At 45.3% G+C, this 25,131-nt stretch overlaps 1 protein-coding gene across 1 annotated transcript in view; it reads right to left on the bottom strand.

The window, feature by feature from the left end:
- LOC140411509 (dynein axonemal heavy chain 6-like) overlaps positions 1-25,131 on the bottom strand; it is a 1,703,852-nt gene that overhangs the window by 1,643,746 nt on the left and 34,975 nt on the right. The window contains exon 2 of the mRNA XM_072500595.1: positions 473-577. Within this exon, the coding sequence (XP_072356696.1) occupies positions 473-577 (105 nt within the window). The remainder of the gene's footprint in view (positions 1-472; positions 578-25,131) is intronic.

The following is a 25,131-nucleotide window of genomic DNA, read 5'->3' on the forward strand; positions in this document are numbered from 1 at the left end:
GTGTATAATGTTGCAAAATCTCAAGGAAAGGAAATGTCATGATATGCAGTAACAGTGTATATAACAGTGTATATGGCAAGTGTATATAGTTTCTGAGCACCAAGTGTCATGCAAGAGCAACAGGACACTGGAACCGGACAGAGCCAGTCTTGATCAGAGTTACAGGAGCTGCTAGTAGCATGGTTAGGAACTCCACAATTCGATGAGCAATAGTTTAGTCTACCCACAGTTTATTCAACATTAAATAGCTAGTCTTGAACTAGATGTTCTGTCGTACAGTGATTCATTTATTATCATAGTACATGAACATAACAACCAGTATCTCCAACTCACGCAAATTATTTAAACTGGTTGTCTGCCCATTAACCTTTGTTTCAGTTCAATCTGACACAATCTCAGGCCTCCTTCTGCTTGTATTATTCTATGTTTTGATCATACATCACTGGTCACTTAATGTTTGGAGTTAACTTACGGCAGGTTTCAGAAGTCCTTCCAAGCTTCCAGGTTTCGGGTAAATGCGGGATGCAATTTCAATATCTTTCTGGCGCTTCATCCCAGCGACGTGGCTAGAAAAATCCTGTTGAAATAGGAACATCGGGGTTATTGCAATGTCAATTCTCAGAGTTGCCCCTGTAACAGTAAATGTCCACCTATTGTGGTGATTGTATATCTGTGTAGATGCAATACAACTGAGCAAGCACTAGAGGGAGCACAAAAGATATAAAAAGACATGAACAGGAAGTCAGGACACACTTCACAGGAACGGGAGCTGGGAGCAGAACAGGCAGGCAGCTCAGATGTAACAGTAAATTAAGCACTGAAGAAAGAACGATCTCACAATAAAGCATCTACTTCAACTTTAAGACTATGAGCTTTATTAAGATACATGGAACACATGGTACCAGAGCTGACTTCAGGACGCTTACTGTAAGATTACACAAGCTGCAGACACAGAAAGACCAAAATGGCAAGAAAGACATTGGAAGACTTCGCTGATTTACTGCAATTTGGACCTCCACCGCAGCTGGAAACAACCGGTAATTTAAGTAACAACTGGAAAAGCTTTAAACAAATGTTCAAGATATGTATCGTAGAAAATTATATGAAAGCAGTCTCTGACGCAACAAAGATTGTGCTGCTATTCGCAACAGCGGGACAGAAAGCTAGAAAAATCTATAATTGCTTTAAATACTTGAAAGGTGAAGACAGCACCAAAAGGGCTAAATCGCTGGCTTTGAAAGCAGACCAAGGCAGGCCAGCAGCACGGTTCAATTCCCGTACAAGCCTCCCCGAGCAGGCGCCGGATTGTGGCGACTAGGGACTTTTCACAGTAACTTCATTTGAAGCCTACTTGTGACAATAAGCGATTTTCATTTCATTTCATTAGAAGTAATACTGAAAAAATTTGAAGATTACTGTAACATCAGTAACAATGCTGCTTTAAAACATTCAATGCCCAGAGAACTAATTGCACAGGGAATGAGTGATGGAAAACTCAAACAATCAAAACCAGAACAGAAAGGGTTAACTCTGAAAATCGCGATTGAAATATCCAGATCGAAAGAAAAAAGTAACTTTAATGTCTTACTGAGCAAAAACGCTGAAATCCACTGCAAAATGCGTCTAAGCACATTTCACAGTCTGCGGGGAACAAAAGACGAAAATCTGCGTTTGCGCACGTGCAGGAAACCAAAGCCGCACATGCGCAGTGGACAAAAAAGGCGCACTGTAAAGGAAGATCGATGTGCGCATGCCCAGTTCAAAGAAAAGATTGCACCATTCAAAGATGGTTCTGCGCATGCGCAAGCCGAGCATGCGCAGTGTACAAAAATCCGCAGAGTAAAGGAAGATCGATTTGCGCATGCGCAATCGATTCCTATGCATGATGTCATGCGTGTCATGATGTCAGAGGACCCGGACCACGCCCACTTAAAAGGGAAATGCTCAAAAATTGAAAACAAGAAACTTAAAGCTGTAAAACCCAATTTCCTTACCTCAAACGATAAAACAATGCCTGAACTTATACCAGCAGTGGAAGATAACTTTCAGAACACCCTAGAACAAGCAGTCTGCACCACCCAAAGGTAAGAGAATGATAACAAATCCGAAACAAAAAAAGATGATTTGTTTTTCAAACAATACTACCCAGACATGGCTGAGTTATTCGGATATGCTGATCACAGCATCAGCAACACGGTTGCAAAGCTCAACACGACTCTACTCATGGTAGATGAATCCAATATCATGATGCCATGGCAGATTGTCGAGACATTGGATGACAGCAATACAAGAAGAAGACGACGCCACACAAAGAGCACAGAACGACTCCGTTGAGAGAACACAGATTGACTCCACAGAGAGAACACTGCACGACTCCACAGAGCGATGAAAGACTCCAGAGAGAGCAACGCAAGTCTCCACGGACAGCTCGTTGACAGACTCAAAAATGGAAGCAAACAAACACTCCATTGCAAACGCCATGCATGAGTAAGACCATGAAGGTCAACCCACCGTATCTGAGCAACCACAAGCAGACTATGAAAGTCTACCAAGCTCACATAATCAACAAGAAGACAAAGTAAGGCTACCAACTGGATGTGAAAACAGTGACAATGTGATCACATACAGGATGTGCAGGATCACAGCGAGACTGACAGAACTCAGCTCGTCTGTACAGAAGCACTCAACAGTCAGAGTAGGGCTACTCAAGAGTCCAGAGAGACCACATTAATTGCAATCGTGAAGATTTTGACTCCAGAAGAGGAGCACCAAGACCAACAAGAAAATGAAATCATGAAGATTTTGACTCCAGAAGTGGAGCACCAAGAAAGTAAAGAAGAGGAATCAAATCCACCACAAATGACTCCAGAAGAGGGGCATCAAGGAAGCAAAGAAGAGGAATCAAATCCACCACAAATGACTCCAGAAGAGGGGCATCAAGGAAGCAAAGAAGAGGAATCAAATCCACCACAAATGACTGACGTCACCAACATCAATGCAACATCAAACCATTCTCTAGACAAAACGCTCAATGCAACAGATACCACAGAGGACACTCGCACCAATAACTGTGACAATTACGCAAATTATCCACACTGAACACTCATTGAGCGCAACAAGAAAAACAAAAACCACAAGAAGCACAGCAGAAACAACAACAGCAAGAACAAAAACAACATGAAGCGCAACGAGAACAACAAACTGCAAGAAGCACTGCAGAAACAAGAACAACAGCAACAACAAAAACTACAAGCACAACAACAAAAACTACAAGAACAACAAAAACACCAAGAAGCATAACAAAAACAACAACAAGCACGACAAGAACAACGACGAGAACAACAAAAACAGAAACAACAAGCACTACAAGAAAAACGACAAGAACAACAATGAAAACAACAAAGACAGATATGACAAAAACAGCAACAAGAACGACAATGAAAACAACAAAGACAGAAACGACAGAAACAACAACATTGAAACAACGACCTGTACAAAATGGCACAACTCTGCACATGAAGGACAATGCCACAGCACACTGCAAAACAATGACAAGACTACAAACATGCCATGGCATGACAACGAATCGCACAAATTCACATCTGCTCCAGAACAAGCAAGTACACCAGCTTTCAAGGCAGATGACTCACTAAATCGATACCACAAGCACAGAAAAAAGTCCATGTCAGTCAACATCAGTGGTTCGACCATTCAAACACCTCGGGATGACTTGTTGGTTACTTAAAAACAAGAACACCAACAACATTCACAACAGAGTTGCAATATCAATATCACCACGTCAACAACGAAAAAAGAAAAAACTCAACGAACAAATTCATCAAGTTTGGACTCATAAATATTAATTGGCTTTGTAAAATATTCAATATCATCATCACTTGTACAGATACACATATCATAAGTAATCTAACTGTTTTGTACAATTTTCTTTAACACTGTACAGAAAATATGTAAAGAAAAAAGGGGGGATGTGGTGATTGTATATCTGTGTAGATGCAATACAACTGAGCAAGCACTAGAGGGAGCACGGGAGGTATAAAAAGACATGAACAGGAAGTCAGGACACACTTCACAGGAACGGGAGCTGGGAGCAGAACAGGCAGGCAGCTCAGATGTAACAGTAAGTTAAGCACTGAAGAGAGACCAAGCTCACAATAAAGCATCTACTTCAACTTTAAGACTACGAGCTTTATTAAGACACAAGGAACAACACACCTATCACTTTGGTCACTCACTATTATTGGATGCAACTGTGTGATCCAAAGATATCTGGCCAGAAACACTAAGAAATATTGGAAGGAAATCTGCCAGTCACCTGGTCTAGCCTACGTGACTCCAGACCCACACCAATGTGATTGATTCTTAAATTCCCTCTGAAATGACCCAGCAAGCCACTCAGTTGTATCAAATCCCTACAGAAAAGCCAATAGGAATAGAACTGGATGGATCACCCAGCAACGACGTAGGCACTAGGAACCAGCAATGACCTAGGCACTGAGGTGACCTCGGCACTTGGGCATCACGGTGGCACAGGAACTTCAACATACCAGCAATCATCTGTAGGAGTTTGGAGAAAAATGAAATATCATAATAGGCGGCACGGTGACACAGTGATTACCAGGGATCTGGGTTCAATTCTGGGCTCAGGTGACTGTGTGGAGTTTGCCCTTTCGCCCCGTGTATGCGTGGGTTCCCTCCGGGTGCTCCGGTTTCCTCCCACAGTTCAAAGATGTGCAGGTTAGGTGGATTGGTCCTGCCTCTTAGTGTCCAAAAGGTTAGGTGGGGTTATTGGGATAGGACAGGGGAGTGGGCCTAGGTAGACCCTTTCAGAGGGACGGTGCAGACTCGATGGGCCTAATGGCCTCCTTCTGCACTGTAGTGATTCTATGAAACAACAACAGCAAACCCAGCCCTGTCGACCCTGCAAAGACCTCCTTGCTAATATCTGGGAGTTTAAGCCAAAATTGGGAAAGCTATCTCAAAGACAAGTCATGCAACAGACTGACAGAGTCATACTCATCGAATCATACCTTACAAACAATATCCCACAAACCATCATGACTATCCCAGGACAAGGAATCCTTTGGTTAGTTACCAAATACTACACCAACCCGTCCCCCTCAGAGGATGAACCAGTCCTCTATGTTGAACACTGCTTGGAAGAAGCACTGAGGGTGGCAAGAGTCACATCAATCTCCATCACCAAGAGTGGCTCGGTAGCACCACAACTGACTGAGCTGGCTGAGTCCTAAATGACATCGCTGCTAGACTGAGACTGCGACAGGTGGTGAGGGGACCAACCAGAGGGAACAACCTACCTGACCTCATCCTCACCAATCTACCTGTTACAGACGCCTCTGTCCATGTTAGTATTGGTAGGAGTGGCCACTGCAGAGTTCTTGTGGAAACAAAATCATGACTTCACATTGAGGATATGCTCCATCATGTTGTGTGGTACTATCACCATGTTAAAGGGAATAGATTTTGAACCAATCTAGCAACTCAAAACTCAGCATCCGTGAGGTGCCGTGGGCCATCCGAAGCAGCAGAATATAAAGATAATCTGCAACCTCATGGCCTGGCATATCTCCCACTCTCCCATTACCATCAAGCTGGGGGTCAACCATGGGTCTATGAAGAGTGCAGGAGAGTATAGGAACATATCATAAGAACATAGGAGCAGGAGTAGACGGCTCAGCCCTCAGTTCCCGTACCAGCCTCCCTGAACAGGCGCCGGAATGTGGCGACTAGGGGCTTTTCACAGTAACTTCATTTGAAGCCTACTTGTGACAATAAGTGATTTTCATTTTGTTTCATTTCAAGCCTGCTCTGCCATTTCAAGCCTCTACATTTTTTTCCCCACTATCCCTTTTTTTTATCCCTTGATATCATTCTATCCAGAAATCTATCAATTTCTGTCTTGAACATGCTCATCATTTGAGCTCCCTGAGTTCTCTGAGGTCGTGAATTCCACCCTTAGAACATAGAACATTACAGCGCAGCACAGACCTTTCGGCCCTCGATGTTGCGCCGACCTGTGAAACCACTCTAAATGGAGTGAAGAAATCCCTCCTCATCTCAATCTTATATGGCCTACCACCTACTTTGACACCGTCGCCTGTTCTAGATCCTCCGACTAGATCCTACCTCCATCTACCCAGTCACGCTCTGTAAGAATTTTGTAAGTTTCAATGAGGTCACCTTTCATTTTTCGTAACTAGAGAATACAGGCCCAGTTTCCTCAATCTCTCGTCATAGGTCAATCCTGCCATCACTGGTATCAGGGGCGGGATTCTCCGCAATCGGCGCAATGTCCGCCGACCGGCGCCAAAAACGGTGCGCATCAGTCCGGCATCGCGCCACCCAAAGGTGCGGAATCCTCCGCATCTTGAGGGGCCGAGCCCGAACCTTGAGGGGCTAGGCCCGCGCCGGACTGATTTCCGTCCCGCCAGCTGGCGGGAAAGGCCTTTGGTGCCCCGCCAGCTGGCGCGAAACTGACTTTGCAGTGCGGCGCATGCGCGGGAGCGTCAGCGGCCGCTCACGGTATCCCCGCGCATGCGCACTGGAGGGGGTCTCTTCCGCCTCCGCCATAGTGGAGACCATGGTGAAGGTGGAAGGAAAAGAGTGCCCCCATGGCACAGGCCCGCCCGCCGATCGGTGGGCCCCGATCGCGGGCCAGGCCACCGTGGGGGCACCCCCGGGGCCAAATCGCCCCGCACCCCTCCCAGGACCTCGGAGCCTGCCCGCGCCGCCTTGTCCCGCCGGTAAGAGAGGTGGTTTGATTCTTGCCGGCGGGACAGGCATTCCAGCAGCGGGACTTCGGTCCATCGCGGCCGGAGAATAGCCGGGGGGGGGGCCCGCCAACCGACGCGGCGCGATTCCCACCCCCGCCGAATATCCAGTGCCGGAGAATTCGGCAACCAGCGGGGGCGGGATTCACGCCAGCCCCCGCCGATTTTCCAACCCGGCGGGGGGTCGGAGAATCCCGCCCCAGTGTGGTGAGCCTCTATTGCACTCCCTCTGTGGCAAGTTAAGATTTACTCCTGTAATCAAATCCCATTGCAATGAAGGCTAATGTACCATTAGTCTTTCTAATTGCTTGCTGCACCTTGTTGTGATTCTTGGCCAGACCCTGGTTATGGATGGGGAGATCCAGTTAGGAGTAATTACGTTTTGTTTAAAATAGCTAAAGTTTGAAACTAAGATGCTTACGAATTGAATAAAGCCACATGATTATACGGATTTTGAACAAGCAAAAATACATTTTATTAAACAAGTTCATAAAGATAAAACAATTTGCAATATCTGTCTTATATCCTAACTTTCAGTGATGTGAATTAACAGGCGCACTGAGGTTGGACACAACATACTACACAATAGATGACAGATGTGACCAAAAGAGATTCCAGGAATTTCTCAACAATTCACGCAGACATTTGTCACATTGTGCGGCAACCAGTCTCACTGAAACTTTTTCTTTCCCAATAGGGTTTTCCAATCTCCAACTTTGAAGATTTCATCTTGGAATTCTCTCCAAACATTGCTCCAAATTGGACGGCTTCAACAATGACCATTTTCGCAGGGATTCAATCTCACTTTCCGAGATTCTATTTCCATGGATCGACAAGCACACTCAAGCGCCACCTTATAGAAACAATTTGAGAGCTTTGGCTGTGCAATGCCAAACAGAACACCACTCTCCAAAGAGCACCTTTGCCCAACAGACCACAGCACAGAATCATCAACTGCCTTCTCAGATCTTCAGGGCTTCTCTCAGGCCTTCATCACTTAAAGTTTGCTCCCTGCAGCTCTTTCTTTAATTTTGATCCTATTTCTCTGCTTCTTTCTATTAGTTTAACCAGACCTATTTCATTCATCTGTCTTTCATCCTTACCTGGGACTTCCTTTTGGTAACTTTTCCTTTCCTCCCTCCCTGGTTTGGGAACTCTCCCAGTTATCCTTGTTGGCCCTGTCCCTGGAATACTTACTCGACAATGGTATTGCGTACCAGGTCACCTAACCTGGGTTTTCAAGCATGTTCTTTTTTCTTCTGTGCAGGTGCCTCGAACCGGTCCTTAGCCTGAAGAACAAAAAATAACTAAACCATGCATGTGCGGCCTGTTCCCAGCCAGCGCATAAGATCCAACCATCATCAGAAATCAGAGTTCCTGACCCCCAAACTTCATACTGAAGTAAATATCGGTATTTGAACTGTTAGAACATTCAAGTATATGGGCCAGGTGCTGGCAAATGGGATTATGTCGGTAAGTCAGGTATTTTTCATGTATCGGTGCAGACTCGATGGGCCGAAGGGCCTCTTCTGCACTGTGTTTTCTGTGATTCTGAAGAATCCTAATGGTAAACTCCAGGTTATTCAAAATCCCAGCAGGGAATCTTGAAACAACTGCCCACAACTGTATTTTAGTAATTTGTTGTAATATAAGAAAGAATTGAAATCCAAAGAATGATGTCCCAGGGGCAGGATTCTCTATCAGCTGATGCCGGAATTGGGAAACACGATAGGGCAGAGAATTGGTTTTGAAGCTGAAATCGTGGCGGGTGCCAGTTTCACTCCCAACCGCAATTCTCTGGTGCCTCAACAGTGGCGTCAATGCGTTCCAGAACGCACGTACAGCAAACGCCATTGGCAAACCATTAGTGGGACTGACCCGGTATTCTCCGGGGCCTCTGCGATGCTCCGCCTCCACAGGGCAAATTCCCGACAGTGAGGTTCACTTGTACTTTTAAAAATCGTGAAACAGGCGTCGTGGTTGCTGAGGGAGAGAGAGGGGGTATGGAAAGTGTCCAACATTGCCATAGTTTTCTGACAGTCATGTCGCTGGCCGGGGGGGGATTTCTGCCAGGGGAGTAGCAGGGGACGGCCAAGAGGTGCGCTGTTGGGGCAGGGTGGACGGACACGGAAGCCATTGCCGCAGTATGCAAGGCAGCCATGCGGCTGCGTACTCGCTGGATGCCCACTGTGAACTTAGGGCCACAGGTCTTATGGCTGCCCCCTCCAGGCTACCCCCCTAAGGTGCCCTCTGGCACCAGCCGACCCATCAACGGGATGGACGTGCACCAGTGCAACCAGTGCCATCTTGTTGGCTGGGATGAGTGTGTGTGGGAAGTGCAATGTGCGGCTGCAGCTTGTCAGCCTCCCGAGTGTCAATCACGGACCCGGCGAATCCCGACCATTTCTCATTGGAATGGATTTTGTTCCACGTGGTGCCGGTGCTCGCCCCTCCATGGTCGCTGAATCGGTCCAGGTGCAACGGCAGTTTTGCTGTTGTGCAAGTCCGTGAATTGTGCCCTGGCATCAACACTTTGTCTCAGGAAGAAAGAATCCCGCCGCTGATGTTTTGTGATGACTTTCTATGAAATAATTGTTTATTAAACAATAAATTAACAACAATAATGTAATCTTAGAGTAAAACAATGGCTATACACAGTATCACTAACTTTACCCAGTTCCAAACACCTTTATTTCCTTGGATTGCCACCTTGCTGTTGTGGGAGGGATTGAATCTTCCATTGACTCCAAGATTGGATTGGATTGAATTGGATTGTTTATTGTCACATGTACCGAGGTACAGTGAAAAGTATTTTTCTGCGAGCAGCATCATTTTGTACAAGAAAATAAAATACATAGTAGGGCAACACAAGATATACAATGTAACTACAGGACACCGGCATCGGGTGAAGCATACAGAGTGTAGTGTTAATGAGGTCAGTCCATAAGAAGATCATTTAGGAGTCTGGTAACAGCGGGGAAGAAGCTGTCTTTGAATCAATGCAGTCGGAAGTCTTAAGCTCCTGACAGAGACACGCATTATGGCAAAGTCGGATGGGAGGGCAGGTGGACACAGTGATTAAGAGGGCAGCACAGCAGCATATTGATTAGCACAGTTGCTTCACAGCTCCATGGTCCCAGGTTCGATTCCCGGCGTGGGTCACTGTCTGTGCGGAGTCTGCATGTTCTCCCCGTGTCTGCATGGATTTCCTCCGGCTGCTCCAGTTTCCTCCCACAGTCCAAAGATGTGCAGGTTAGGCGGATTGGCCATGATAAATTGCCCTTAGTGTCAAAAAAAAAGGGTTGGGTGGGGTTGCTGGGTTGCGGGGATGGGGTGGAGGTGTGGGCTAGGAAAGGTACTCGTTCCAGGGACCGGTATGGGCTCGATGGGCCGAGTGGCCTCCTTCTGCACTGTACATTCTATGATTCTATGATATGGTAAACTTGCCTTATTCGCCGAGGCACAGAGTTTAAGAACAGGGAGGTTATGCTGGAACTGTGTAAAATGTTGGTTAGGCCACAGCTAGAGTAATGTGTGCAGTTCTGGGATCCACATTAAGGGAGGGATGAGATAGCACTGGAAAGGGTGCAGAGGAGGTGATGCCTGGGCTTGAGGGTTTAAGCAATGAAGAGAGATTGGATAGGCTTGGATTGTTTTTCTTGGAGAAGAGGTGAGGGGGGACATGATTGAGATGTATAAATTATGAGAGGAATAGATAGAGTAGACAGGAAGAAACATTTCTCCTTCGTGGAGGGATCAATGACCAGGGGCATAGATTTAAGGTAAAGGGCAGAAGGTTTAGAGAGGATGTGAGTAAAAAAACCTTTTTACCCAGAGGGTGGTGGAAATCTCGAACTCCTGGAAGGGTGATGGCGGCAGAGACCCTCATAGCATTTAAGAATGATGTAGAGTTGCCAGCGTTGGACTGGGGTGGGCAGGGTAAGAAGTCTTACAACACCAGGTTAAAGTCTAACAGATTTGTTTGGAATCACTAGCTTTCTCACCTGACTCACCTGATGCAGAAGCTACGCTCCGAAAGCTAGTGATTCCAAACAAACTTGTTGACTTTAACCTGGTGATGTAAGACTTCTTACTGCATCATTTAAGAATTAACGCCTTGCAATCCCAAGGCATACAAGGCTTTGGCCAAGAGCTGGGAACTGGGGTCCGAACAGTTGGATGGTGTTTTTGACCAGTGCAGGGTCGGTGGGCCAAAGAGCCTTTGCTGTGCTGTATAACTCTATGGGCAGGATTCTCCAACCCCCCCACGCCGGAATCGCGCCAGGCGAGAGGGCGGAGAATAGCCGTCCACCCCGGAAATCCGGCGCGACAGCACTTCTGCGATTCTCCGCGGACCCACCAGTCATGCGCGCGCGGTCAGCGTGGTGCCAGTCGGGGACTGTTGGAAAAGGCCCTCGCGGCGATTCTCCGCGGTCAACCAGCCGAGTTCCTGCCGGCGTGGTTTACATCTGGTACGATCCGACGGGAGCTCGGACCCGCGGCCGCGGTGGTGGTCCTGGTGGGGGGGCGGGGTGTACCTGACTCCGGGGGGGGCCTCAGCGGTGGCTAGGCCCACGATCGGGGGCCACCGATTGGCGGGCCATCGCAATCTGGGGGGGACCTACCTTACTCCGCGCGGGCCCGCTCTGTGTGTCTGCCATGTCGGCGGTGCCCGCGCCGTTTTCCGGCGTGCGTGGGAACTTAAGTCCCCAAAAGGGAGAATCGCGCCCTATATGAGTCGATGGGAGCTCATCACCACTTCCCAAGGGTAATTAAGAACGGGCAATAAATGCTGGACTAGCCAGCAAAACCCGCACCCTGTGAAGGAATAAACAACACGTTCTACCTCGCTGCAGTTACTCAAAATGCTGAACCATTTATAATCCTGAAACCCCATTCAACACAATAAAAGCCCATATCGTATTACAAAGACCCACTACCTTTGTGTTCACAACACTGCCCTGCTCCGCTCTCTACCATGAAAAACATAATTACACCCAGTCTTCCTGTTGACATCCCAACCTTCCCCAACTTCCATAAACCTCAATTTTTCCAAAACTCTGTATGAAATCTCACTCCCTTGCCACTACCTCAATTATATTCCCTGAACGTCACTGCCTTTCCTTGATTTAAATTTCAAGAGAGAGGAATCATTCTATAATTTATCATCGTCATGTGATTCCTCTTCAGATCTAAAAATCTTTTCAGGACTCTGATGGGTGTTAGGAACGCTTCCTAATCGCTCCATTCTTAGCATGGCAGCTTTTTCCGACACTTCTTTAAGACATCAGTTATGACACAGTGTTAGCAACTTTCTCAATATTGATGGATGGACAGAATAGCCTCCTGCGTTGTATGACTCGATGATATGATTCAATCTGACTCAACTGGTCCAAGAACTTTGCTCATTGTAGTGAAGGCCTCAAATCCCCTGGGGCACGTTAACTATACGGATATTAGCAGCACAGAGTGTTTCTATCTTGTGCGATGAATTATCACTGATGCAGTTAGAATAAATAGGTCCAGTGGACATTTTGAATAAAGAGAATAATTGACTGTCAGGTGGAGTTGATCAAGTAAACCTGGGACAGATGTTTTGGATCATTCTGAACTGTATCAGCGTGAAAGTAATTGGTCTCAGCAAAAGTGCTGACAATTCTTTCATATAATATCCATTTCTCAGACATTTTTCTGTCTTGAGTAAAGGGGAGAAGGATGTCAGCTGGACACTGCAGTGCACAAGGGATGCATAGGTAATCCTTTGGGTTTTTACAAAGCATTCTGCTGCAGCAAAACAGATTCCCAAATCTCTCTGAACGATTATACAGAACCAACACTCAAGGCAAAGTTTATTCTCATTGCCTCTAACGCACAGCCGTTTATTGGGAATGACAGTCACATAACATTTTGTTTTGTGTAGTGACTTGTGCCTTTTAGCAGTTTGATGGTCTTTAGGTTCAAAAGCCTTCAAATGGATGGACTCACCCATGAATGGACTCAGCCAAAGCCTTTATTTATTAGATTTCCAGTACAGTGAGTTCAAAATCTCATTAGCACTATTTCACAAGGTGATGTAATCCCTGAGGTACAAAAAGTGTGGTTTTCATTTTTTAAATAGTTTTCAGATTCTGAGGAAGGCAAGGCCTTTCTGCATTTTATTTTTGACTTTTTTCAAATTCCTCTCCAATTTCCTTTTGGATTTTGTTAAAATGAGTGTTGTAAACACATAAACAACAAATACATCTGCTAAAAATATCGATAGAAGAATGACTTCTTCCATTTGCCAAGCTATTATGCTGACGTGGACCTGACAAGGTCAAAGAGTATTCAGGTACAGGGCAGCATGGTGGCGCAGTGGATTAGCACTGCGGCCTCACGGCGCCGAGGTCCCAGGTTCAATCCCGGCTCTGGGTCACTGTCCATGTGGAGTTTGCACATTCGCCCCGTGTTTGCGTGGGTTTCACCGCCACAACCCAAAGATGTGCAGGGTAGGTGGATTAGCCACGCTAAATTGCCCCTTAATTGGAAAAAATGAATTGGGTACTCTAAATTTTTTTTTAAAAGAGTATTCAGGTATATCCTAGCCACAAAAAAGCAGCATTCATATAACGTAATGAATAACTGCTCTATCATCACTCTCCCAATCAAAAGTAAGTACATGAAAACTACTCATCTTTAACCTGCACACAAATAATCTGCACATTAATATAATCTAACCAGTCACTGGCTCACGCGTAACTGTTGCACAAATAACCCAGAACCTAGCAACTCACGTACCAACACCTTGACATTCAATGGCATTATCATCGCTGAATCCCCCTCGACCAACATCCGAGGATTACCATTGACGAGAAACTGAACTGCACATGCCATATAAAAACTGTGGTTACAAGAGCAGAGGCTAGGAAACCTACAGCGAGTAACTCATCTCCTGACTCCTCAAAGCCCATTCACCGTCTACAAGGCACAAGTCAAGAGTGCGATGGAATTATCTCCACTTGCCTGAATAAGTGCAGCTCAACACCACTCAAGAAGCTTAACATCATTCAGGAAAAAGCAGCCCACTTGATTGGCACTCCATCTGCCACAATAAACTTCCACTCCCTCTATCACGACACCCTGCGCTAGTGTGCAGTTAGTCCCAGCCCCACGTGCTCTGGAGTCACAACAGAAGTAAATTAACCAATAATTCTGATAAAAATACCTGAACTCTTTGGCCCTTGGCTGACCAATAATTACAGTCACCAGGTTTGTAAATGTAGACACAATTACTGTTTATTTCTAACAGGAACCATAATGAAATGCAGCAAATACAACTGGTTAACTGTTAACTAATATCTAATTTCCACATTAACTTGCCCTTACCCTCTACATACACATGCCGGACAAACACAGAGATGTGGAAAGCATTAAAAATCATAAGTGAAAGGAAAAAGATTCTTTGTCTCAGATTATGTTTTTTTTAGCACACCTTTCTTCACAGCAAGCTTGCAAGTTAAAATCCTGGGATAGTCTTCTCTGTAGATTCATTTCTTCATTCAGGTTCTCGGTAGTTTAGAAATTCAGTACTCACAACTTTTCTGGAGAGGCACCTTACTTCTCTTCAAAATTTGCTGTCAATTCATGGATTGCATTCAGGGCTCTGTAGTTTCAGAAATACAGTACTGATAGGCCTTCTGGAGAGAGATAGCACTCACAGTAGGCTTTCTGGAGAGATATAAATACTTTCATTTCATTTTTTTTTCATTTTCATATCACACTCACAGCAGGATTTCTGAAGTAAGAGATAGTCAGTTCACATCAGCCTTTTTGGAGCGAGTTAGCATGGTATGGACTCCATGCTGCCAGGATCAAAACTGAAACCTTGGGACTCTGAAAAGCATTTCAGTTGGATTGGATCCAATCACCACCTGTTACCGGGCAGAGCACAGCCTTTTGGGTCAATTCCTTTTCCAGCAGCCAATTAATCAAACTGACTCCCAACCACCTCTCTCTCACTGGTGCCGGCAAGTCTGCAGCTTCTGTTTAAATCAGCCCAGACTAGCAAGGTTCTCCACTGTAACTTTTGGATTCTTCTGGTTGAATTCAAGATACAGACTGCTTGCCGGGAAGAGACATGTCCATTAATCATCCATGGATCAAAATAAGAACAGCAAAATAAAAGAATGGGGAAATAAGGGAATAAATGGGAAGGATCCTTACATACCTCCTCCCTAATGAAACTTCAGGGCATTTGGGTTATGCAAGACATAAATCACAACCACATATCCATCTAATCTATCCCTACTAACTTGATAGAGTTTTTCGAGGAGGTCACTAAGATGATTGATGCAGGTAGGGCAGTAGATGTTGTCTATATGGACTTCAGTAAGGCCTTTGACAAGGTCCCTCATGGTAGACTAGTACAAAAGGTGAAGTCACACGGGATCAGGGGTGAACTGGCAAGGTGGATACAGAACTGGCTAGGCCATAGAAGGCAGAGGGTAGCAATGGGGGGATGCTTTTCTAATTGGAGGGCTGTGACCAGTGGTGTTCCACAGGGATCAGTGCTGGGACCTTTGCTCTTTGTAGTATATATAAATGATTTGGAGGAAAATGTAACTGGTCTGATTAGTAAGTTTGCAGACGACACAAAGGTTGGTGGAATTGCGGATAGCGATGAGGACTGTCTGAGGATACAGCAGGATTTAGATTGTCTGGAGACTTGGGCGGAGAGATGGCAGATGGAGTTTAACCTGGACAAATGTGAGGTAATGCATTTTGGAAGGGCTAATGCAGGTAGGGAATATACAGTGAATGGTAGAACCCTCAAGAGTATTGAAAGTCAAAGAGATCTAGGAGTACAGGTCCACAGATCACTGAAAGGGGCTACACAGGTGGAGAAGGTAGTCAAGAAGGCATACGGCATGCTTGCCTTCATTGGCCGGGGCATTGAGTATAAGAATTGGCAAGTCATGTTGCAGCTGTATAGAACCTTAGTTAGGCCACACTTGGAGTATAGTGTTCAATTCTGGTCGCCACACTACCAGAAGGATGTGGAGGCTTTAGAGAGGGTGCAGAAGAGATTTACCAGAATGTTGCCTGGTATGGAGGGCATAAGCTATGAGGAGCGATTGAATAAACTCGGTTTGTTCTCACTGGAACGAAGGAGGTTGAGGGGCGACCTGATAGAGGTATACAAAATTATGAAGGGCATAGACAGAGTGGATAGTCAGAGGCTTTTCCCCAGGGTAGAGGGGTCAATTACTAGGGGGCATAGGTTTAAGGTGAGAGGGGCAAAGTTTAGAGTAGATGTACGAGGCAAGTTTTTTACGCAGAGGGTAGTGGGTGCCTGGAACTCACTACCGGAGGAGGTAGTGGAGGCAGGGACGATAGGGACATTTAAGGGGCATCTTGACAAATATATGAATAGGATGGGAATAGAAGGATACGGACCCAGGAAGTGTAGAAGATTGTAGTTTAGTCGGGCAGTATGGTCGGCACGGGCTTGGAGGGCCGAAGGGCCTGTTCCTGTGCTGTACATTTCTTTCTTTCTTTCTTCTTTCTATGATACAAGATCCATTCCCAGTCTCTACATTGGTAACTAGTCAACCCTTAAACATGTGACGAAGCATCCGCATCACATTATCCTTCCTGGGAATGTGTACAGTTTTAATATTGAACAGTTGCAATAATAAACCCCAACAGAATAACCTTGCGTTCCTGGTTTTAAAGTTCTCTATAAACGCAAGTGGATTATGCTTTGTTGCTTGTCATGATGGACATATACGTCAAAGTGCTGAAGTCTAGTTGCAAGGCTTCCTTTTCAATGGTGTAATATAACCTTTGGCACAAGCTTAGTGTCATGATATCCACATCAGCATATCATGGTGCAATGACACACACACTGATGGACAGGTAGTTGGACCAACCAACACACACACATCGCAGCCAATCACCAGTGAGAGCACACACACTATAAAACAGGGAGTACCACAGTTCCCGCTCATTCTACCAGGAGATAGCTCACAGCACAGAGCTCACAGCATGCCACACAGACATAGACCATGTGCTGAATGCCTCACCAAGATAGTGATAGGGCTGGGTCCACAGGTTAGCTGGTGAAGCACGAACCTCAGCCAGCAGTTAGTAGTTGTTATTGTTTAAGACAATAAAACAGAGTTGTACCATCTACAGCCGTGTTGAATCATTTGTGCATCGGAACACCCAACACGACACTTAGCTCTTCTGAAAAAATTCCCAATGGCCTCTCTGCTCCTGCATCATCATCTTGTAGTAAGTACTACTGCCCCTCCCCAAGTCATTGGCATCTGTGGCCATTTTAAATGGTCAGGAAAAGTCCAGAATGGTCAGCACCAGATCATTTATTAAGATGGCCTTCAATCCCCCAAACTCTACTTGGCATTCTGTGGACCACAGCGTTTTCACTTGATTCTATAACATGTCCAACATACCTTTATTTAAGTCTCCAGCTGAGACAGTCTCCGTGGTTTTAACCAAGACGGATGCGGCTCTATTGGTTCAGCGCTTCCTATGTTTACACCATGGTTAATTAACAGAGTGTCCCCTAATGTTCCTAATGCAATTCGCATACTGCCGCAAGCGGTCCACAGCAGATGCCATTTCCCTGGCTCTACACTCATCCCTAGAGCATCTCGACAACAAGGACTCCTACATCAGACTCCTATTTATTGACTACAGCTCCACCTTCAACACCATAATCCCAGCCAAGCTCATATCACAGCTCCAAAACCTAGGACTTGGCTCCCCACTCTGCAACTGGATCCTCGGCTTTGTGACCCACAGACCACAATCAGTAAGAACGAACAACAACACTTCCTCCACAATAGCCCTCAATACCGGGGCCCCGCAAGGCTGCGTACTTAGCCCACTACTTTACTCCCTGTACACACACGACTGCGTGGCAAAATTTGGTTCCAACTCCATCTACACGTTTGCTGACGATATAGTGGGCTGGATCTCGAATAACGACGAGTCAGAATACAGGAGGGAGATAGAGAACCTGGTGCAGTGGTGCAGCAACAACAATCTCTCCCTCAATGCCAGCAAAACTAAAGAGCTGGTCTTTGACTTCAGGAAGCAAAGTACTGTACACACCCCTGTCAGCATCAACAGGGCCGAGGTGGAGATGGTTAGAAGTTTCAAATTCCCAGGGGTACACATCTCCAAAAATCTGTCCTGGTCCACACACGTCGCGCTACCACAAAGAAAGCACAACAGCGCCTATACTTATTCAGGAAACTAAGGAAATTCGGCATGTCCACATTGACTCTTACCAACTTTTACAGATGCACCATAGAAAGCATCCTATCGGCTGCATCACAGCCTGGTATGGCAACTGCTCGGCCCATGACCGCAAGAAACTTCAGAGAGTCGTGAACACCGCCAAGTCCATCACACAAACCTGCCTCCCATCCATTGACTCCATCTACACCTCCCGCTGCCTGGGGAAAGCGGGCAGCATAATCAAAGACCCCTCCCACCCGGCTTACTCACTCTTCCAACTTCTTCCATCGGGCAGGAGATACAGAAGTCTGAGAACACGCATGAACAGACTCAAAAAACAGCTTCTTCCCTGCTGTTACCAGACTTCTAAATGACCCTCTTATGGACTGACCTCATTAACACTACACCCCTGTATGCTTCATCCGATGCAGGTGCTTATGTAGTTACATTGTGTACCTTGTGTTGCCCTATTATGTATTTTCTTTTATTCCCTTTTCTTCCCATGTACTTAATGATCTGTTGAGCTGTTCGCAGAAAAATATTTTTCACTGTACCTCGGTACACGTGACAATAAACAAATCCAACCAATCCAATGTTCCCTGACAACCCTGTCCATACTCTTTCACCATCTTTATCATATCTGTCTCTCGTGTAATGCAGCCAGTCTTTTCTGATTGTCCAATGAATGTTTATCCAAATATTGAAGATCTTCTACAGCCAAACTACAAGCAGTATTGTCAATGCTGAGGGAAATATTTGGTTCATTTATAACCAATAAACACTCTTCAACCCTTCCAGCTTTACATTCTCTCTTTTCCTGCACTTTCAGTACTTTCAGTAACAGCTGAGAGTTCAATCTATGCAGAGTTGATTGGTTGTATATGCACCATTCTTTGATTTACAGCTTTTCTCTCCTTGTCGGATTTTCATCATCACAATTTAGTAATACGGACTAAAACAATTTGTGCTTTCCACATTTCAATTGTTCTTTACTTTCAGAATCAGAGGATGGCATGTAATAGGCTCTATGAAGTTTCTGGTTTTTGTTCACAAATGCAGTTACAGAATCACAACATGGTTCTCCACCCATTTTCCCCTTAATTTTTAAAAAGAATTGATTGCTGATCATTTCATTTCCATGCTATTTTCATCCTTGAAGAGGCACTGTGGACCTTTAAAAGGATGTGGGTTAACCAGCTGTTTGCTTGGTGTCACTTCACAGTCCTTACTGTCCCCATTTTAAATAACCAATGCCATGCTATCATGTATATTTTCCTTCAAAGCAGGCAGGCGCTGGGAAATATTTGCTCCTAAAGTGAATGGCAATAGGCTTATTGCAAGAGGCTGTAACAAACTATTTTTAGAAAAGTCCAATCACAGTTAATCTCAGGTCTATTCAGTAACAGCTGTTTATTATTACTTAATAATCAACCAAAATCAGATTCAGAACTCTTGTCTGAACCTTCATCACTGTCATTACTATTAGGTTCTGACACCTCTTTCTTCTTGGGTCTCAGAATTCTCAGAATCTGGCTCACTACCACTGTCATTTGATATATGATCAACATCTTTCAACAGGTCTTTCTTTGAATCATTCAATGTCCAATACGTTTTTCTAATTTCCACATGCCGTACTGTTGGCATCTCATGTGTTATCTGCAATACTTCCCTCGGAATCTCTGTCATCATGGGTGAAGCTACAACCTTCACTCCTGCCAAATCATTCCCCAAAAGTAAGTCTACCCCGTCTATTGGGAACTTCTTAACCATCACGACAACTGCTGGACCTGACATTAAATCACACTCCAATTGTACTTTATACAATGGAACTGGGATCTGCACATATCCCATTAACTCATACCTCAGCTTTCATTGGGCTCTCTGGAGGGAAAACCAATAGTGTGGTTAGTTTCAAGGATTCCTCATGTAGCAGAATCTGCCAGAACCCGCATTTTGCATTCAGAATGCTGAACACCTTGGCATTTGGCATGTCTGCAATCGCCACTGTCTTCAGAGGGTGATGTGGTCTGAGCAGAGCTTTGTTCAAGTGCACCGGGTCAATGTACATTTTGACCATACCATCGTTCTTCACTGCAGCCAGCATTGATGAAACACATTCCGTGGTATCGCCTATCGGAGTTATGACACTTAGTGTCGTCATCGCTTGCAGCCCATCAGTGACTTTCTGTTTCATGGCTACTGGTACTATTCATAATAATAATCACATAATGTCACAAGTAGGCTTCAGTGAAATTACTGTGGGAAGCCCCGAGTCGCCACATTCCGGTGCCTGTTCGGGGAGACCGGTAAGGGAATTTAACCCGCACTGCTGGCATTGTTCTGCATTACAAGCCAGCTGATTAACCCACTGTGCTAAACCATCCACTAATCCCAATTGATGTTATAACTGAACGGTAAGATTCCAGATTGGAGCCCTACCTCTAAAGACCATAACCTTTACTTTTTTTCATAAATCATGGAGGAACAAAGCCACAAGACCACTAATTAGTTTTCACAGCAAGAAAAAAAATGTATTAAACATGAAAAATTGAATTATTATACAATAATATTATACAGGCAACACGATAGCACAGTGTGTAACACTTTTGCTTCACAGCACCAGGGACGCAGGTTCGATTCCTGGTTTGGGTCACTGTCCGTGCAGCATCTGCACGTTCTCCGTGTTTCCTCCGGGTGCTCCGGTTCCCTCCCACTACTCCTGAAAGACGTGCTGTTAGGTCATTTGGATATTCTGAATTCTGTAGTGTGACGACTAGGGGCTTTTCACATTAACTTCATTGCAGTGTTAATGTAAGCCTACTTGTGACAATAAAGATTATTATTATTACTCCTTTACTCCCCTCTTACTTTAACAAATACACACAAACTTTAAGATTATTTACAATGATGTGGAGATGCCGGCGTTGGACTGGGGTGAGCACAGTAAGAAGTCTTACACCACCAGGTTAAAGTCCAACAGGTTTGTTTCAAATCACTAGCTTTAGGAGCACTGCTCCTTCCTCAGGTGAATGTAGAGGTAGGTTCCAGAAACATATATATAAACAAAGTCAAAGATGCAATATGATACTTTGAATGCAAGTCTTTGCAGGTAATTAAGTCTACAGGTCCAGACGGAGCAGCTGGAGAGAGGGATAATCACAGGTTAAAGAGGTGTGAATTGTATCAAGCCAGGACGGTTGATAGAATATTGCAAGCCCAGGCCAGATGGTGGGGGGTGAATATAATGCGACATGAATCTAAGTTCCAAAACATTCCTATCTGAAAAGAACCTCCAATTGCCAAGAAACCATTGCTACTTCTATTTACTCTTCAAGCCGTAACCCTCTCTAAGCCCAATAGAATCGCAGTTGGAATTGAAACCAACCCCCACACATATAAACATCTTTTTCCAGCATGAATCGATAGGTTTTACCCTTCCTTCCACAGAAACATTAAATTACCCCCACTTAAAATTTATTTCTAATGCTTACCAATACAAACGCAAATCCCTTAAAATTTTCTTTGTTTTCCTAACTTCTTGGAGTACAAACAGTCAGTGGTACCGAATCATCGAGTCTCATGTGGTATACAACTGGTAGTTCCAATGATGTCACAGTTGAAGATGTCTCTATATGATGCCATCTCTGGGAACTGGAGCTTTAGAGTATGCATTTCTGCACCAAGTTCAATGAGCCCCAATGCAATGCTGTCCAAAGCCCTAGTCAGCTATATGGAACTTTAAATTTCCCTGTGTGCAGTGGAAGGTTGTGTCTTGGAAGTGTCCCTTTAAGAAAGGTTTTTGTCTTATCACATGGCTTCAGTGATGTCATTCTGTGGGTGGAGCTGGGCTGTGGCTCTGTGAGCTGTTTTTACTTTCGCTTTCAGTTTTGGCTACTGTGAACTCAGACAGAGAACAGAAGTGTTTTGACCTGTCAATCTCTCTCTTTTCATTTTAAATATCTGTTCCAGTAAAAATCACCTTGGTGGTGGCTTTAGATATAGTTTGCTTTCCGGAAGGGTTTAAACCTGCTGGTGAGACGGGGTCAAAATCTCAGGGAAAGCCAATCTTATTCAAGTGAGAATGCAGAGTGCTGGGCCACACCCTTGAAAATGGGTTTTCCCAACTGCTGTAACTTCCGCTAAAACTAAAGAACAAAGGATGTTTTTACCCTTGCAAGGGCCTCTGAAATGAAAATGAATGAAAATGAAATGAAATTAAAATCGCTTATTGTCACAAGTAGGCTTCAAATTAAGTTACTTTGAAAAGCCCCTAGTCGCCACATTCCAGCGCCTGTTCGGGGAGGCTGGCACGGGAATTGAACCGTGCTGCTAGCCTGCCTTGGTCTGCTTTAAAAGCCAGCGATTTAGCCCAGTGTGCTAAACCAGCCCCTAGTAGGGCCTCTAGTTGCCAAGCAACTATATTTACTCCTCACATCACAGCTCCCTCTATCAGAATAGAATCCCAGTTGGAACTGAAACCAATCCCAATACACACAAACACCTTGTCCAGCAAGAGACAAATGTTCTCGAATTGTTTCAGGATTATCTAGGGGTCTTCTTTTTCTTTCTCTATAGGGAAAACAAATTACTCAAATTTTTTGATGGCCTCGGGGCCTGGGAGGTTTAATAGGGTAAATGCCTTCGACTTGTGAGAAAGTGCTGCACCACAGTAAATACGCCATTCCTCCTGGAATGTTTCCCAACTATCCGCAATATTTTCATCAAAGATGGCTAAGTCGACGTGGCAAAGGCCTTGTGCCATACTGCAGTCCTGCTCCTGACACCATGCACAATGTTGTGGGTTACTTAAATCACCAACAGCTGCACGGTAGCATAGTGTGTAGCCATGTAAAATGGCTGCGTTCCGATTAATCTGGCCAAAACCCAGTTTAAAACGGCTAACCCGAAAGACTGCTGGGAAAAGCAGCCAAGAAGACACAAGCAAGCAGCTGCAGACAGCTTTGCATATTCGGCTCTGGGAAGGTAGCCCAGATCGATACACAGGGCTATCAACAGCCCATCAACCCAGGTATTCACAGTTGCATTCAGGACTGTTTGCAGCCAATCTATTCAGACATCCACAGTTAAATCGGCTATCCCCGGGAACAATTGCAACATATTAGCAATTGAATACCAGGCCAGGCCTGTCGGCGCCTGCAGTGGCCGAAACAAAGACAGGTGAGCGACCACCCCCTGATTGAGGAATCGCCTCACCATTGGACACATCGACCCCAGAGATTGGGGACAGAATCCAATCACTTGGGACTCAGGGTCAATGGCCGCCCTGGGAGGCGGGAAGCCCCTGGGCCCTATAAAAGTGAAGGTCCAAGTTCAGATCTCTCTCTCTCTCATCTTCACCTGCTCGAGACCTTCGCAAGACCAGCCACCGTGTATAGTAAGTTTGAATCCAGCGATCGCTATCCGGTAGAGACACCTAGCCACCGACCTGTAGCAGCCTTTTGAATCCCGCGGGACAGATTTGATTGGACAAGCCATTTGTTTCCCTGACCTGGTGGGCTCTTCCTAAGTTAAGTATTGGCCAGTAGTGATAGGTTTATTGTATAGAAAGTAGTATTAGGGTATTAATATTGCTTGTTGTATATAATAAATGACCGTTGTTTTAATCCGTACTAAGCGGTGTGCTGTGTTATTAATCATAACCTGAACTTGAACCACGTGGCGGTACCATAAAGATACCTGGCGACTCATGAGCAAAGGTGACCTAAACAGAGCAAATAGACTAAGGTTAAAAAGAGCAACAAGTGGTTAGCACTATAGCTTCACAGCGCCAGGGTCCCAGGTTCGATTTCATGCTTGGGTCACTGTTTGTGCTGAGTCTGCACGTTCTCCCCGTGTCTGTGTGGGTTTCCTCCGGGTGCTCCAGTTTCCTCCCACAAGTCCCGAAAGACGTGCTGTTAGGTAATTTGGACATTCTGAATTCTCCCTCTGTATATCCGAACAGGTGCCGGAATGTGGCGACTAGGGGCTTTTCACAGTAACTTCATTTTTGATTTGATTTATTATTGTCACATGTATTAATATACAGTGAACAGTATTGTTTTTTGCATGCTGTACAAACAATGCATACCGTACACAGGGAAGGAAGGAGAGACTGTAGAATATAATGTTACAATTATAGCAAGGTGTCGAGGAAAGATCAACTTAATACGAGGTAGGTCCATTCAAAAGTCTGATGGCGGTAGGGAAGAAGCTGTTCTTGAGTCGGTTGGTATGTGACCTCAAACTTTGGTATCTTTTTCCTGACGGAAGAAGGTGGAAGAGAGTATGTCTGGGGTGCGTGAGGTCCTTAATTTTCATAGAATTTACAGTGCAGAAGGAGGCCATTCGGCCCATCGAGTCTGCACGGCTCTTGGAAAGAGCACCCTACCCAAGGCCCACACCTCCACCCTATCCCCATAACCCAGTAACCCCACCCAACACTAAGGGCAATTTTGGACACTAAGGGCAATTTATCATGGCCAATCCACCTAACCTGCACATCTTTGGACTGTGGGAGGAAACCGGAGCACCCGGAGGAAACCCACTCACACACGGGGAGGATGTGCAGACTCCGCACAGACAGTGACCCAAGCCGGAATCGAACCTGGGACCCTTTAGCTGTGAAGCAATTGTGCTATCCACAATGCTACCGTGCTGCCTTTCCGAGGCAGCGGGAATTATAGACAGAGTCAATGAATGGGAGGCTGGTTTGCGTGATGGACTGGGCTACATTCACGACCTTTTGTAGTTTACTGCGGTCTTGGGCAGAGCAGGCTCCATACCAAGCTGTGATACAACCAGAAAGAATGCTTTCTCTGGTGCATCTGTAGAAGTTGGTGAGAGTCGTAGGTGACATGCCAAATTTCCTTAGTCTTCTGAGAAAGTAGAGTCTTGGTGGGCTTTCTTAACTATAGTGTCGGCATGGGGGGACCAGGACAGGTTGTTGGTGATCTGGACACCTAAAAACTTGAAACTCTCGACCCTTTCTACTTCGTTCCCATTGATGTAGACAGGGCATGTTCTCCACTACGCTTCCTGAAGTTGATGACAATCTCCTTCATTTTGTTGACATTGA

Source organism: Scyliorhinus torazame, chromosome 4 (genome assembly GCF_047496885.1).
Source record: "Scyliorhinus torazame isolate Kashiwa2021f chromosome 4, sScyTor2.1, whole genome shotgun sequence".
NCBI lineage: Eukaryota > Metazoa > Chordata > Chondrichthyes > Carcharhiniformes > Scyliorhinidae > Scyliorhinus > Scyliorhinus torazame.